The sequence below is a fragment of the Epinephelus lanceolatus genome, chromosome 4 (genome assembly GCF_041903045.1).
Source record: "Epinephelus lanceolatus isolate andai-2023 chromosome 4, ASM4190304v1, whole genome shotgun sequence".
NCBI lineage: Eukaryota > Metazoa > Chordata > Actinopteri > Perciformes > Serranidae > Epinephelus > Epinephelus lanceolatus.
Window position 1 is genome coordinate 45,679,401 of NC_135737.1, and position 16,740 is coordinate 45,696,140.

The 16,740-nt window shown below is 41.8% G+C and overlaps 1 protein-coding gene across 5 annotated transcripts in view; it reads left to right on the forward strand.

Annotated features, from left to right (window-relative positions):
* The window catches only part of LOC117259090 (chloride channel protein 2), a 226,263-nt gene that overhangs the window by 184,370 nt on the left and 25,153 nt on the right, over window positions 1-16,740 (forward strand). For 2 of the 5 annotated variants that reach the window (XM_033630303.2, XM_033630305.2), the window contains 4 exons: window positions 2,699-2,810; window positions 8,454-8,524; window positions 8,947-9,021; window positions 11,454-11,486. In XM_033630303.2, the coding sequence (XP_033486194.2) occupies window positions 2,699-2,810; window positions 8,454-8,524; window positions 8,947-9,021; window positions 11,454-11,486 (291 nt within the window). The remainder of the gene's footprint in view (window positions 1-2,698; window positions 2,811-8,453; window positions 8,525-8,946; window positions 9,022-11,453; window positions 11,487-16,740) is intronic. The other 3 variants (XM_033630304.2, XM_033630306.2, XM_033630307.2) reach the window with 2 other exon arrangements.

Sequence of the window (16,740 nt, forward strand, 5' to 3'; positions counted from 1 at the left end):
AATAATAAAATAGAATAGATGTAGAAGACAACGATAAGAAAACAGAGCAACAGAGCAAACTGTGCAGACATTAAAATAGCAATTTAAAAAAAACAAAAACAAAACAAAACGATGATCTCTTTTTCAAGGGAGACCTGGCCAAGACAGCAGCATACAAAAAAGTTACAGCCAAGCAACAACACAAAAAAAACCCATAAAAGATATACAGTAACATGTAGAAATATCAGAACACCCACACACTGACAAGAAGTAGAGAGCAGTTGTGGTTTAAAATCTCTTTGGAGATTATTCCAAGTGAGAGGAGCAGAGCACATAAAAGGTTTCTTTGTCAGCTCAGTCTGTGCACTAGGAACAGACAAGAAGTTTAGGTTAGGTTAGGTTAAGGTTTGGGTAAGGGCTGCATGATTTGCAAAAAAACAAAAAAAACAAAAAAAACATATTTCAAATATTTTGACATATTGCAATCGTTTGATTTGAGTTGTAATTTTAGTGGGGCTGCAAATTTTGCATTTCATGTTGACTGAAAAATATAATAATAAACTCTGCAGCACCTGCAATTTTGCCATATTGCAATTTGGATAATTTATCCGTCCATCTATTTTATCCACTTATCTGGGGTCTGGTCGTGGAGGCAGCAGGCTGAGCGAAGTATTCCAGACTCCGCTCTCCCAGCAACATTTCCCAGCTCCTCCTGGGGGACCCCAAGGTGTTCCCAGGCCAGATGAGATATATAATCCCTCCAGCATGTTCTGGGTCTGCCCCGGGGCCTCTAACCAGTGGGACGTGCCTGAAACACCTCTAACAGGAGGATCCTGATGTTGAACCAAATCAACTGACCTTTCAATGTGAAAGAGCAGCGGCTCTACTCCGAGCTCCCTCCGGATGTCTGAGCTCCTCACTCTATCTATCTCTAAGGCTGCGCCCAGACACCCCATGGAGGATCTCAGTTCGGTCGCTTGTTTCTGCAACCTCATTCTTTCAGTCACTACCCAGAGCTTATGACCACAGGTGAGGGTTGGGACGTAGATGGACTCGTGAATTGAAAGCTTTGCCTTCTGGCTCAGCTCCTTCTTCACCACGACGGTCCACCACAGTGCCTGCATCACTGTAGACGCCACACCAAACTGCTGATCTATCTCACGCTCCATTCCACCCTCACTCGTGAACAAGACCCCCGAGATACTTGAACTCCTTCTTTTGGGGTGGTACTCACTCACTCCCAACCATGGCCTCAGACTGGGAGGTGCTGACTCTCATCCCGACCACTTCACACTCAGCTGCAAACTGCCCCAGTGCCTGCTGGAGGTCACGATGTGATGGAGCCAACAGAACCACATCATCTGCAAAAAGCAGAGATGCAGTTCTGACGCCTTGAGATCCTGTCCATCATAATATTTTGATTAATAGCGCAGCCCTAGGAAGGCGAAGGGGTTGGGGTTAGGTATTTATGTGTGATGGTTAAGGTTAGGGGTACCTGGTTAGGGAACGTGTTATGTCAATGACTGTCCTCAGATGTGTAGAAGTACAGGGCTGTGGTGTAAGACAAAGACAGAGAAGGGAAACATGATTTAAGGTAGATGTCTAGATTGGTTCCAGGTCCTGGGCTGTAGTGCTCGAAATGACAATTTATCTCTTTTTTTCTGTCTTCATTTCTCTTTCATCAGTTTGCAGTGAGTGGTTAGGTGGAACGCCCTCAGGCGTGGATGAGGTTGTGGGAGGAAGGAGTGTGTGTGTGTGTGTGTGTGTGTGTGTGTGTGTGTGTGTGTGTGTGAGAGACATTCATACCTTCTCTCGATTCTCTTTTTGTCTCTGACGTCATGTCCTCTTTTTCCAACTTTCTCCATTTCTTTCTGTGCTGTTTTCATCAATGCCTGAAAAACTGACAGTTATCTCTGTATTAAACATCCTGATAACTGACTATTATTTTTTGATGATAGCTGTTCTTAGTTTTTATTATAGTGCTCTGAAACAGCATAATATACCAACCGTCAAGCAAAAAAATAAAAAATGTTAAGGGTTTTTTTGTTTGTTTTTTGCAAGTTAACAATGGCTGACCCACCTCTGTTACTCACATAAGACAGAAACTCAAAAACACTTGTGTGTTCTTTTGTTGATTGCTGTTTAAATGAAAGATAAATCCAAAGACTGAATAAATAAAACATGGGAGACGTATTACAGAGACTCCAGTTAGCTGATGTACAATATTAAATTAAAATGATCAGCCCAGTATATCAGAAATATTAATGACTTTACAAATGGATAACTTCACAGAATTACAGCTGAATATATTTGGAGCGAGTTTCACTCAGGCATTTGATCTGGGAAACATTTTACGGCTGAAACCAGACTGTTCCCTCGCTTCAGAAAAACATTAACATAACCCAGCAAAAATATTTTGTAGGTCATGGAAATGCCAGCGTGGAGAGTCATTGAAGTCATGAAATTTTACATCAAGGCGAACATGAGAACCCTTATTTTAGCTCTCAACTCCCACTGGTTTCACGCCTTTGTTTTTTTTTTTCTTCTCCATGTTTCCCCCTTTTGATTTGCCTCCATCTCATCACTCCGAAGCACCACATTCATTTGTCTAATGAGTCCGCAGAAAGAGAAAAAGGGGGGTTGATTTGGGGTTTGTACGTTATGAGTGCTGTTTCTTATGTATCTGTGTTTGTGTGTGTTGGTGTGTGTGTGTGTGCAGATCTCTACTGAGGAGTCCTCCTTCAGCCCTACTCGTCCAGTCCCTCAGAAGCCCCTCAAACCTGCACTGAAGAGACCCTCTGTGGTGGAGCGACCCACCGAGATCCCCACCAGTAAGAAAAACACACACACACACATACACACACACACACACACAGGGGAGAGTTTCCAAACATGAGACAGAAGAGGCAATCAAAAAGGAAAAGAATAGAGAAGATATAATAGATCCAGAAGGAGTGTGGGTAATGGCCTCTCTAATGGTTTCTAAACTTGCATAACACTAATTGCACCTCTTCCTCTCACTCTCTTCATTCTCCGTCTCTTAGATGATGAAAAATCTATTTTAGGATTCACTGACTACAACTGTCTGCACCAGATAGTGTTTACATGTATGTTTGAAATGTGTGGTAGAGGTTAGTGCTCTAATGTAGTGGGATCTGGTTCCAGATTTCAGTGTGAGTGTGACAGAAACGATCTCTGACCTTGTTTCTGTAAGGTGGTACAGGAATAAGTGCCTGTGAAACTGATCTAGTGATGCGTTGCTGTCTTGTGTTGGGACTTTGAAGGAGAGAAGTAAGTGTAGGATTGGAATTGTTGTTTAGGATCTGAAATTAAAATCTAACATTTGACATCCAATGTACCCTGCGTTTGTTCCAATCCACCACCCCTCCCACTTGCCTGCCCACCGCGTTCCCCCAGACGCCGCAGGGCATTGTTAAACAATAACAGGAATTAGCTGTATATCCTGCCAGTGTGAGAGGACAGCGTTTTTTGTGGTGTTTGACGCTTGACATTACTGACCAAGCACCAGTTTTCGACAACTTTGGAGTGAGACCGGGCTGCTTTTAACTCAGTTCACACTGCTTGCAGCAAATACGTGTCTGTTTGTGTCCACTCACATCCACTCAATGACATTTCAGTGGTTGGGTAGTGTAGCTGCTTTCATCCTATCAAGGTATTCCTTTGGCTGGACCATCCGCCACCCCTCCTACCTGCCCTACCCGGAATTCTGCCACCTTAACTTTCGTTTTTGTCCTACCGTTTCCCTCGGATGCAGCTGGGTGCCGTTGAACAATAGCAGCGACCTGTTGTATATAGGAATGTCACGATACCAAAAATTCAGTAGTCGGTGCCGATATCAGTAAAATTACACGATACTCGATACCAAAGTCGATACCATGGTAAAAATTAAAATTCCTAAGATCCCATGTACAGGAAATGTACAAGAAATGTCCGGAGTCTGGACAAAGCTCCGCACAGAGCACGGAGGGTTCAGAAGCAATTCGAAATGAGTTAAAAGCAATTAATAAACAAACAAAGTGGTGTTTAAACTGTGTATATTGCTAGCAGATCTATTTTCTGGCCTAAAGTGCGGCCGTGACTGGTTCTGAATGTGGGCTTTAGCAGGCAGCCGCTCTCTCCTCTTCCTCGTCACCCCCTCGCTCTGAATGTAGGCACGGACTGTAACACTATATGGCGTATGCTGCCCCCATCAGTTCCGGAAGAGTAATAGCACCGATTCTTACGCTGGTATTGGTTCTTCCGATTTTTCAAAAAATGAGTATTGCCGGGTTTTTTTCATCATTGTATCGAAAGGTATCACGAGTATCTGTTCTCATGACATCACTAGTTGTATATCGTGCCGACATGAAAGGACAGCTTTTTTCACCTGTGTCTGATGCAACAGTACACGTCTTTCTTGGACATCATGCATAGTGTCCAGAGAAATCGAAATCGAAAGAACTTTATTCATCCCCGAAGGGAAATTCAGCTGTCCAGCAGCTCATACAGTAAAAGACAAAAAACAACCACATTTCCCCTCATCAGCAAGAGCCGCTAACCACAACTGTATACTTATTAGTCATCACTTAAAGGAGCAGTTTGAAGGCTTCATACAGTAGGATTTAGTGCCATCTAGTTGTGAGGATTGCAGATTGTAACCAGCTGAAACTTCTCACATGTGTGAACTCCCACTTCAGATTCCTCAAGTGTTCATTATTCATGGGATTTTAACTGGTAACCAAATTATCCACAGAGGTCTCTGCCTCTTGAAACAAACAGACCTGGTGGTTTAAACTGTTAAAAACACTGAATGAAATAGTTTCATGTTAAAACGTCTGTGTTTTTGATGCCCTCACTGCAGAGGGGCTGTTAACTGCAGTGTACGATGCAAAAACGCAAATGGCCCTATCTAGAGCCAGTGTTTGTCCTTTCTAGGCTACTGTAGAAACACGGTAGTACAGCATGATTCAGATTCAGATTCAGATTCAGAATACTTTATTAATCCCCGGGGGAAATTGTTTTGTTCCAATGCTCCGTGCAAAGTAGAAATAGAAATACAGCATGAATGGAAACAAGAGATAAAGAAAAAGATATAAATAAGATACTAAAATAGACAATGAAATAAATAAAATAAAATATTAAAGTAGACATTAAAATAAAATAAAATAAAATATTAAAGTAGACAATAAAATAAAAATAAATAATAAAATAGTAAAGTAGACAATCTGAAATATATACAATATACAATGAAATGGTTGTAGCGTTATAAATGAAATGAGAATGAGTAGTTATATTGTTTGTTTTGTTTTATAAATAGCCAATTATATACTCTATGGACGAGGACGAGATAGAAACAGCTCATTCCAAGGAAATAAAAACACAAACATACTTATATTCAGTTTTTGCCAATATGTTCATACTTAAATTTAGTGTGTATTCATGAGCATGTGTGTGGAATAAAGTTTGACAGTGTAATGTGAGAACCACAGGAGCAGAGGAGTCAGACTGTGAAGGAGCTCAGTACGGTTTCATGTGTTTCACTGTTTTCCCCTCAGGCTGTGACACCTGCTGTCACCTGGCTGTGACACGCTCTGACAGACAGTTCACTGTGTGGCAATGTCAGATTTTTCTCCCAAGGAAACATTGAGTTTAGTTCTGGTCTGAGAGTGTGTCAAACTCCTGGTATTAGACTCTTGTGTCTGTCCAGGCTGCAGTGGAGCTCCTGCTCGTCAGCAGAACAGACAGTCTGTTTTCTCTGGTTCATTAGTGAGGCCAGGGTCACTCTGCATACACTCTGCATTTATTTGTGTCTTTTTTTAGTTTCTGGTAACTCACAGTGTCCACATAATTTGTCTGAGTCTTGTTCAATAGCTCCATGTTGTGCTGAGTTTAAGTGCTGAGGCTATGTACTGTTTTTCCACTTAAAGTACTAATCAACCTGAAACCCGTAGCTTCCCATGACCTGAATCTTTTGAGACATTGGTTCTACACTCTTTCTGTGTTTCCACTGTATTTTACAAAACATTAATTTCAGGAAAAAAACAGGACCAACTGTGCGTCATTTTTACATGCTGACTGGTAGGTTAGGGGTTACTTGTGGTTGTTGGACAGACAACTATTTTTTTTGTTGAAAAAACTTGTTTATTAATCATTTTGTCTATAAAATGTAAACGATTTTTCTTTTAATGTTACAAAAGTACTGAAAAATACTTGTCCTAGTTTTGTAAAGCCAAAGATGATGTGTTAAATTGCTTTGTTTGTCAGACAAACAGCCCAAAAAGTGCTTTATAGAGCAACAGAATATGAAACATAATAAAGGATACAGATTTACATTAAAAAAGCAAAGAAAAGAAAATATATAAAAGGTAAAATTCATTACTAAATAATTTACAGTTTCAAAAAATCATCATTTAAAATAGCAAACGTGCAGAAAAGAGGTGCAGAGATTAAAAATTATTTGAAATGGAGTTTAAAAATAAGTTTATAACCATTACAGGGAGGAGTGGGCAGTGTAAAAAAGGAATGTTTTTAGCTTAGAGTCGGTGCTGTCTAACATAATCCTGAGGTTTTTGGTGATCGGAGCCTTAGAACGCCGTTTTCAGGGACTTATTTAACTCCAATGTCAGAGTAGTCAGTGACGAAAGTGTACATCGATTGGCCAAAGACATGAGCCAGTGCAACACTGACAACCGCCATTTTTAAAAGCCTGTTAGCGGTGTAAACAACAGACACAAAACAGAAACAACAGCTTGTAATGAAAAAATGGAAGAAAACACAGACAAATGGCACAAAAAAAAAAGAATCATCGATAGCATGATGTTGCTATGCTAACTGCCGGCTGGCTTACAGCACGCCACTACAGCATTTCTATTGGTGGTGTGAATGTGAACAAACAAAAAAAAGTCCTTAAAAGTATGAAGATCTTGGGGAGCTCTTTGGTGGGCAGTTCCTCTCTGAGAGCCCCAGGACTGTTCATTTCTAAAACGACTTATAGCAGCATGTTATGTTAAGTTCCTGCATTTAATAACGGCTACGAGAGGAGGTAATCACACTTGTCCTTGCATTTTCAAAACTTTTTACCACTGGCAAGTAGGGCTGTCAAAATTGCTAAAAAATGACGTTCAAATATTTCTTCTAAAAATAATAATAATAAATAATAATAATAATTTTTTTTTCCCGCCTTATGTCCACAAGAGGGCAAACTAATACAAGGAAATATACTTGTATATGTATTAATACAAGGAAACATAACTACTTGTAGGTATTTTTATTTCAACATAACGTCTTTGAAAAAATTTACATACTTACACATTAATACACATAAAACAATTATCTATAACATTACGTTATAAATGACTGCAGACTTCTCGCTCGCCCCCCCTCTCTGACCCGTCAGGCCACACCGCCCGCGGAAGCGCTGCGATTGGCCTCGAAGCGCCGAGAAACAATCAGTTTCCTTTCGGCGCCCATGTTAACCGATTGTGTCATCCACACCAGCGCAGCTCTGTGGCCGGCGTTTGGTCTATTTTCTGCGCGAGCCGCGAGCGAATGTGTCAAGCCGGGTGACAGAGACAACAACTGGGAGCAGAACCGCTTGTCGACCAGCGTGGAGAAATGCGCGTCTGACGTGAACGGAAGTGCTCCAGCTCGCGTGAGAATTTCGGTGCGCTGCGCTTCGCAGCACTTTTGCGGGCGGTGTGGCCTTATGCAGTGCGTTCAGTGCAGTGGCCCAGGCCAACGCCCACTCGCAAAGAGGACAGCTGCGGTGGTGGGTTTTTTTTCTCCACAATCGAATATCAATTTTCACATTCGAAGGTCCATTTTTTTTTCAAATTCAAATTTAAATTCGAATTTAGAATATTCATTGACAGCCCTATCGGCAAGTCTGATGTGTTTACATACGAGACAAATACGAGTTTTAATATATAGAATAATTTGTGTTGACTTGCTTCATACACCCAAATAACTCGGGTTGTCGACGTCAGCAAAGGCATGCAGTCGTAAGAGGTTCCCACCGCCGAATCAAACAGGATCAGATTCCTTGAGGAGGCATCAGGATAAGAGAGTAACTCCATAATCTGAATTAAGTTCTCAACACGGGCGCGTCTCAAGCCCATCGTAGATGGGAGGTTCCAGACATGAAATCGCCAAATCAATAAATGAATATCCACCGGTATGTCCTCGATGAGACACATCCATGGAGGATCTCAATGCTGATTGGCTCTCGCCGCACAATTGGTCGCTAAAGTTCAGATTTTTCAACTTTTCTTTACATCGCCAACATTACAAATGTAATTCCAGTGAGAAACAGAAGCCGGTCACAGACAGATTCTTTTGCAGATGACACAGCTGTTTTTGTAATGCTCGTTTAGACAGGACCTATAAAATGGGGTCTGCAAACAGAAGGCACATCAGCACCTTACAGACAGACAACAATGATATCTGATTGTTTCACTGTTTTTGAATTCTTTCAGGTCCACAGGATAATTCGGGCATTGCTTTAAAGAACCTGTTCTGCGCCAGCCCAGACACAGAAGGCCTGGAGGTGAGAGAGCCATGTCCTCAGATACACCCAACAACACACACACACTCACACACACACAAAGAGTGGCTCACATCCTGTCGCTCACACATTGTGCACACCCACACAGTCCTATGCTATCTCTCACATACAGTCCTTCACGCTCTACAGTACAGTACCTCCCACACAAACAGACAAACACATACACAGAACACACACACACACAGTATCTCAGTCAGCTTCAATATAAAACCTTTTTCACTTTGTCTCAGCCTTGCATCCTGCAAGGCTTTAAAAAATCTCCTCACTCCCGCACCACCCTACTAATGTACTACTGTCAGTGAAGTTTGGTCAAACTGACGTTGCAAAAGCAAGTTTGTTTGCAAAGTCAAAGTGACGCTGAGGTTGTTGTTAACGTTGTGTGCTTGTCTCTGGTCGCCGGGAAGAAAAACAACAACCTGGAGCGCCCCACATCTCCTGAGCACAGGAGGCCGTCCAAACGAGTCCGGATATCCGTAGTGGTAAGAGCCACCAATCAGGGCTACCCAAATGCCTGGAATCCGCCCGGCAACAGGTTCATCAGCCAATCAACCGATTATCACCCACCATCCCATTCCAGGGCTAATCCCAAATGCCGATGGACTGAGACCTCAGCCAAAGCCAGTCTCTGCCATCGTGCCAAAAAGTGTTGAACACCCTCCGCCTTGTACAACCTGTAACCTCAACGACTGACCTGTCACTGCCTCTAGTTGCTTACGTGATTGGCTAAGGCTAGAATTCAGTTTAACCTCTTTTCATTGGTTTAATGGTCAGTTGAGGTTATGGAGAACACTTGACAACTGAAACACCATGCTCATGATAATTGGTCCTTGAAGTCATTGGGTCTCGTTCATGAAATGTCAGCAGAATGAATTTGTGTGTAAACTGTTCGCAGAAGGAAATTTACCTGTATTTCAACATTCATCAATATGTTAGCTGCGCCGATCTTTTCATAAGTATTAACGCAGTCTACACCTGCTTCTGACTTCTCGTAGTGCGTGTTTAATAAGGACTGCCTGAAATATTGCTTGTCATACTAGAAATTACAGTTTTAGTTTGTATTGTGCTCTGTTGTGTTCACAATACGCAGACGCCTTTGAAACACGTTAAGTTAAACATGACAAAAGATTTGAAATAAAACACATTTAGATAAATACGTTGACATTCAGCAGATTTAAGCTCCAGATTAGGGTCTTAAGAAAGTGAATAAGTTATTTAAATCGACTTCATACAAAATTGGAAAATGCTGTCCTCTTGATAAATGAAATAACAAACCAACCTGCTCCTCCTCTGCCCTCTTTACGCACCGCAGCCCCAAACTGTATGTCATTTTTGTTTAATTTAACCATCAGAGACACGAATGGGAGATATAAACATTATTTCAACTCAAGTTTTGATTTAATAAGACTTGTGGACTCTGGCAGAGTTGGAGTTAGACAGTGTGATTTTACGCCTATCTGACTTGTTGTTAAACTCAACAGTGGGTTATTGCCGACATTAGCCTGCCTGCATTAGTTTTAACAGTAGTTTAATTTTACAACAGTGACAAACAATGCTGATGCTGAGGTCAAACTGACAGAGAGGTCTATCCAATGATGCAAGCAAGGCGCTCGTCTGCAGCAGAAATTGGAAAAGTTTTTCCATTTCTTTCTCTCTCTTTCTTTTGTTTGCTCCATGTTCGCAAGTCGACAGGATGCACCTATCCATAGTGATTATCACCTCCTACACACATGCCTACGATCAAATCCGAGTTTCCCGCGGCGCTCTTGAATCCGCTGTAGGTTTTTAGTACCAAGGTTTTTTATCTGCAAATCGACTCACAGATTTATTAACATTTCATGAATGAGACCATGTGAAGATTTTTAAAACTCCTGACTTTTGCTTCTGTTAGTGTTCGGATCAAATAAGATGCTGCAGGAGAGAGCAATGCACAGCTCTACTAAATGTGCGTCAGTTTATAATGGGAGTGTCTCAATGTTGTACAAACAAACATACCTCAAATGTTGTGTGATTGACAAAACAACAACTATATTAGATTTCTTTAGGGGATAGCATTATTAGGACAACAACATGGGTACATACCTGAATGACAGAGTTGATGATATATGGAGCTATTAAGGAAGACATCATGGCTGGGGCCCCAGGAGCCGCCCTCCTGCTCCACCTCTGTTCTCATTTTAAAATCAAGTTGTGGTCAAGTGGTCTACAAGGACGAGGTTGTTCAACCAAGCATGCCGTGCTGTCCATCATCAGCTGTGTCACCCGAGGTGTCCAATCAGTGACGGCCTCACAGGGCAGGCCTTGTCCCTGGAGTGACCCAGAATCCCATCGCATTTGTTGTAACTGATGAAAGAAACTGTGGTGTTTTATGTGTTTAATGTGCAGTCGGGGGGGGGGGGGCACCATGTTGGGGCCAGTTTCTCTGTGCATGCAGCGTTTAATATCCAGATAAGAGCGTCATATCTCTTCATTAGCAACAGGCAGGTATTTGATTGACAGCGCTCCAGCAATAGCTGTGCTGAAATGATGATGCATGAGAAGTCCTGGGAGGTATTGGAAAATATCACCACAAACTGGGATGTAGCCCACTGTCCAATTACCAGCGACCGCATCCCCTCCAGCAGCATTGCATGTCAGTCAATGAAACAAGCATCTGATTGTGAATTGAGAAACATGATTCCACGATAGAACATCCAGCGCTGCATGACAAATTATCAGATATCAATTTCTGAAAATCAAACACTATTAGCATTACATAATCACGCACGCAGACACAACACGTTCACACATTTGATCTTTGTCCATTCGTCAGAGTCAGTGATTTATTCCTAATCTATCTTTTCTCACATAAAGTTCACAAATCAGCATGAGACTGTTTTTCACTCATCACATATAATTTCATTTCATTCACTAGGAGCCACCAACCAGCTTAAAGAGTTTATTTGGGGTGAGCATTTAACCACACTTCTTCTCAACGTGTCTGTTTCAGTCCAGTATTACGATGCAAGGCTACACTAACACACACAGTGGTTCTTTGTCTTGATAATGTCTCACACTGTCTGATGAAGTCACAGCTGTTAAATATCGCCAAATCTTTCTACTGATTCACTGCCACCATCCAGACATCAGAGAAACATAAGCTACTACAATTTAGTCTAGAATGACGCAAAGGTGTGTTCACGTCACTCTTAAGTAAAATTTTGCGCTGCATTGTTACAGTGAGCTAGACTGACAGATTGGTTATTTTGTGTGTGTTTATTCAACCCAAACAACCGATGCGCTAACTGTAAAGACATTAGCTATAGCTAGTTAGCTACGTACCCATGGACTGTGTGTGTGTTGACTGTGGCTGTGTGACTTTGACCAACCTAAAAACCAGGAGTCAGTTCTGTGTTTTTTCCATCAGTCTCTCTATTTGAGATAAACCCAAATTTTCTGCGCAAGGTGAAACATTTCAACTTGGCAAATTGACTTTTTTTTATTTCCTTCAACGAAAACACACGGTTACGTTTTGCCAACACACACGTGGTTGGGATTAGGACAAAAAAAAAAACAGGGTTTAGCTTTACATTCAAACGGGAAGCGAAGGGATGGCTTTTTTCGCTGGTGTCTGGTGCCAGGCGTTACTGAGTAAGTCCCGGTTGTGTGGACATGTTTTGGCTCAGTGTGCATTGCCTGCAGCAAATGTGCATCAAGATTGAGAATTTTTAAAAGTGTCTTAATGTTCAGCTCTCAGTACGTCTGTAGCTTCTAACTGAATCTCTGTGGTGAGTTTAGTTTCTCTCCTGCATCCTGTTTTTACTTTAGATAACTGCTTTATTTTACTGTTTCATGTTTTCAGCCGGATTAGAAGTTGTGTGAAGTTGCTGCTTGAAAACTCAAAATTTGCTTGATTTGCAGCTTCACAATGAAAGTTTATACAATACAAAAGAACAGGGGACTTTTATTGTGGAGAATCACCAGGAAATTAAATGTGTTCATCACTGAATTAGCAGAACTTTATTTTAGCAGCATCTCTTCAATAAAGGCAAGTCTAATAATACGGCAGGGAGGAAGAGTGAAAGCAGAAACAGCCACAGTGAGATGTTGATGAAGAGCTGCAGACAACAGGCTCTTACTGCACCTCTGCAAACAGCTCACCTCCAACAGGTAAACTTCTTTTACCTGCCCTGCTGTGGAAAAACACATGCAGCAAAAAGGGGACTTAAGTTGTGCATCAGCCTGCTGCATTTAAACATTGTCAGTCGGGACAAGCTCTCATCAGTTACAGATAAACCTTCAAGCAGGTAGCCCTGCGGTAATGGAAGTGCAAGCCCCTCATGCTCAGGTGATAGCCCAAACCAAGCCGAGCCAGTCCATGACTGTCGAAAAGGGGTGTAAGTTGCTAGGTCTGCCTGTTAACCACAGACCTGAATGGAAATCTTCATTTGTCCCCAGCATTAGTTGAATCTTACTATATAATGAGGAAAACTCTGTGTGTGTGTGTGTTCCATGTTTTTCTCCTCACTGACTTGGTCAATCCATGTGAAATTTGGCACAGTGGTAGAGGGTCATGGGAAGATGCCAATAAAGCAATATTACATCAATTGGCCAAAGGGGGGCGCTATAGCAACCCATTGAAATGTCAAACTTTGAATGGGCATATCTCATGCCCCGTATGTCGTAGAGACATGAAACTTTGCACAGAGATGCCTCTCCTCATGAGGAACACATTTGCCTCAAGAACCCATGACTTCCGCTTATATAGATTTTCCGCCATTTTGAATTTTTTGAAAAACACTTCAAATGGATCTCTTCCTAGGAAGTTTGAGCGATCTGCATGAAACTAGGTGAACATTATCTAGGGACCAATATCTAAAGTTCCCTCTTGGCAAAAGTTGGAAAACTTACTAAAACTGAGCTTCTATAAGGCAATGAATATTGCGGAGGGCGTGGCTCATCACATAAAGGTGTATAACATCTCAAGGGTTTCACCCATCACCACGCAACTTTGTAGGCATATGACCACACATAATCTGAGGGGACCCCTCCATTATTGACCCCATCAAACAAAATGGGGGCGCTAGAGAGCTCATTTCTTATCTAGACCTAACCTCCATATGGATTTTTACTAAACTTGGTAGATATGTAGAACAGGACGCCTCAAGGTGACTGGAGAAATTTAACTCTAATTGCCAACTGGGTGGCGCTATAACAACAGAAAAATGGCTAAAATGCAACCGATCGCTGTGGCTGCAATCGTACTATCAAATTCACAAACACTCTGTCTGAATACATTGCTCTTCTTAATGGGTTCAGTTGACTATTTAATCTGCAATTTCCTATGACCTGTATCCCAAACACACACACCATGTGAAACTGTGCACTCAATGGGTATGGACTAGTATAGATATAATACAAGAACACACTCTTCTTCCCTGTGATTCTCAGTCATTATTGTGTCACTGTAACTCTATTAGCGCTATCAATGATTTATTCTTGAGGCACTTAAGGAGCGCCATTAGTTTCAGGTGTCTGACAATTATTGAAGTCTGTACACATTTTCAATCATTCACAAGCACAGAGCGGTGTCAGATCATTCGTCATCTATCGCTCCAGGGCTTGTGTGTAAACCTCTGGTATACAGCTGATAAATTACATTGTGAAGTCTTAATCTTGTTGATAAGTAAGGAAAAACACTGACAGCATTGTGTTCTCAGATCGTGCCCAGCTCCTGCCAATTTTGACCAGTCACAGCTATGAAATACCACGACAAAAAAAGTCCCAAAATTCAATACTTCAGTTTCTTAACACAATCAGTGCTGCGCAATTACACAGCAGAAGTCAGACACGCCTTGAGGTACTCAACAAAAAGTTTGGCATTAGTAACAGAGGAGGTGCGCTGGGAGTGTTTTTCATTTGGTGGCGTAAAATATGAACCCTCAGGTGTGTATTTCACACCATGACACCACAGCGCTCGTGTTGAGTTGTGTGGCAGCGAAAGACCACAGAGACTGTATCAAACCGGAGGAAGTGAATGACGCAACTCATTTCTTCAACTGGAGTAATGAAACAGATGAATCAAAACAAAATGTAGTAGTTTCACACATTTACAGCAGAAGCACTGCTCTGTCTGTTTTTGAGGCAGCGTCTGTGCAAGAGCTCAGCGCGTTTACAATCTGCCAGTTAATAATCACATTGATTGTCCCGACAGGGCGCTACATTAAAGGTCAGAATTTAGAAAAAAAAACTTTCAAAAGCAATAACTGTTACACCACAGTTTTCATTTTAGGGAAATTCAAAAGCGATAAAGCGTGTTGTTATTGATTCACCACAGCATGCTGTATTATTCGTCAGAAAGAGGTCGTGTTATTAGGCCTGTTAGTCCTAACGTACATTACATCTATCTACAGTGGGGGTTAGGGGACACCCAGGAGCCCTGACAGAGCAGACGAACACAGAGTTTATCTGATCATATCCATCTGATTTGTTATCCCAGAAATTTCTGCAACTTTTTCCTTCCTCATACTGATTAGAAATTATTGAGGCTGCAGTGGACACGAGAGCTGTGAGAGCAAATTTAAGAAGGCTGTCTACAGTCCCTACTCAGCTCATCCACTCATAAAAAGTTGCAATAAAATCCGGGGTGAAGTTGCAAAGATGCAGTCACATACATTCTGTCTTTCAGTCAGCTCAATCCAAACTTCTTGGGACAATTTATACTTCTAATAGATACTACTTATCTACCATAAAACTTCAATTAAAAGCCTAGTCGTCCAAGAAACATTAGAGGACAGAGGAGTATAACTAAGCAACAAAGGCGCACAACCAAAATTGAAACAGGAATGATGCACAACTCAAGATGGCAAACAACGGTCGCCACGTTGACGTGATATATATTCTCATTTTTATGCGCAGTGGTCATGTCTTTGGTATTTCTGGAAATTCTTAAAGGAGTTTATATTGTGCAGATATAGAAATATTACACAAATCAGCTGACTCTAATACTGACTCTTTACTAAATATGATTTTTTTTAAGACAATAGACTAAATGAATAAAATTAAAATGAAAGAAAATTTGTATTTCCCACTAGAAATGCCAGACCAAACTGTAGGGATATAAGCAAATGTGACAATAGAGTGAAAAGAAATAATATAATGGATATTTTGAGTCAAATTTTTCCATCCATCTATTTTCATCTGCTCCTCCTGGGGGACCCCAAGGTGTTCCCAGGTCAGATGACATATATAATCTCTCCAGCGTTTTCTGGGTCTGCCCTGGGGTGACCTACAAGTGGGACGTGCCCAGAACACCTCTAATGCCCTCTATACACTGTGCAATTTTAGCAATCTTATAAGACTATTGCATGACACACTGTGAGACGTGGATCTAATTAACTTTGGTACAACGTCAAGTTTGATGTGTGCAGATTGTACGATGGCCGTTTACTACTGAATCCCAGGTTACAACGTACGTCAATATGCAACGTCATCAGCGTGCACCGCATCAGCGTATGTCATCCATCTGCACCACCATAGGTAGCTTGCTCACCTGGAAGTTGCCGTTCCTCCGCAATTTCCTTCCATGCAGCGTCTTTTTTCTCGCGGTCATGATAGCAGCTGGAGGAAACATCAAATAAATAAGGCTTCTGCTGCCACAGCTCCACCAGACTTTCCTCTTTCTGGGAGTTCCACAGACTTCTTTTTGTTCGTTTTACCTCCAGGGCAAGCGATCATTTGTTTGGGTTTAGCGCTGGTGTCGCGGTGACCATTGCGTCATTTTGTGCTGCATTTCTATTGGTTGTTTAGCAGATGTAGGTCGTAGCAGCTGTCACACTGTGAGATAGTCATCCTAAATTTCTGACACCAACAGAATTTTATCTTTGGTCGCAAGACGTTGACAACGGCCGACCTTGAACCTGTCTCACATTGCGACGTAAGACCACCCTTTTAGAGCCACGACCAAAGATATCGCCACGTTTCTCCCACGATGGTCATCTTTCGTCTGGGACAGCCCAAAATCACACAGTGTATACCGGCCATAACAGGAGGCACCCAGGAGGATCCTGATTAGATGCCCGAACCACCTCAACTGACCCCTTTTGATGCGAAAGAGCAGCGGCTCTACTCTGAGTTCCCTCTGGATGTCTGAGCTCCTCACCCTATCTCTAAGGCTGAGCCCTACAACCCTACAGAGGGAACTCATTCTGGGTGCTTGTATC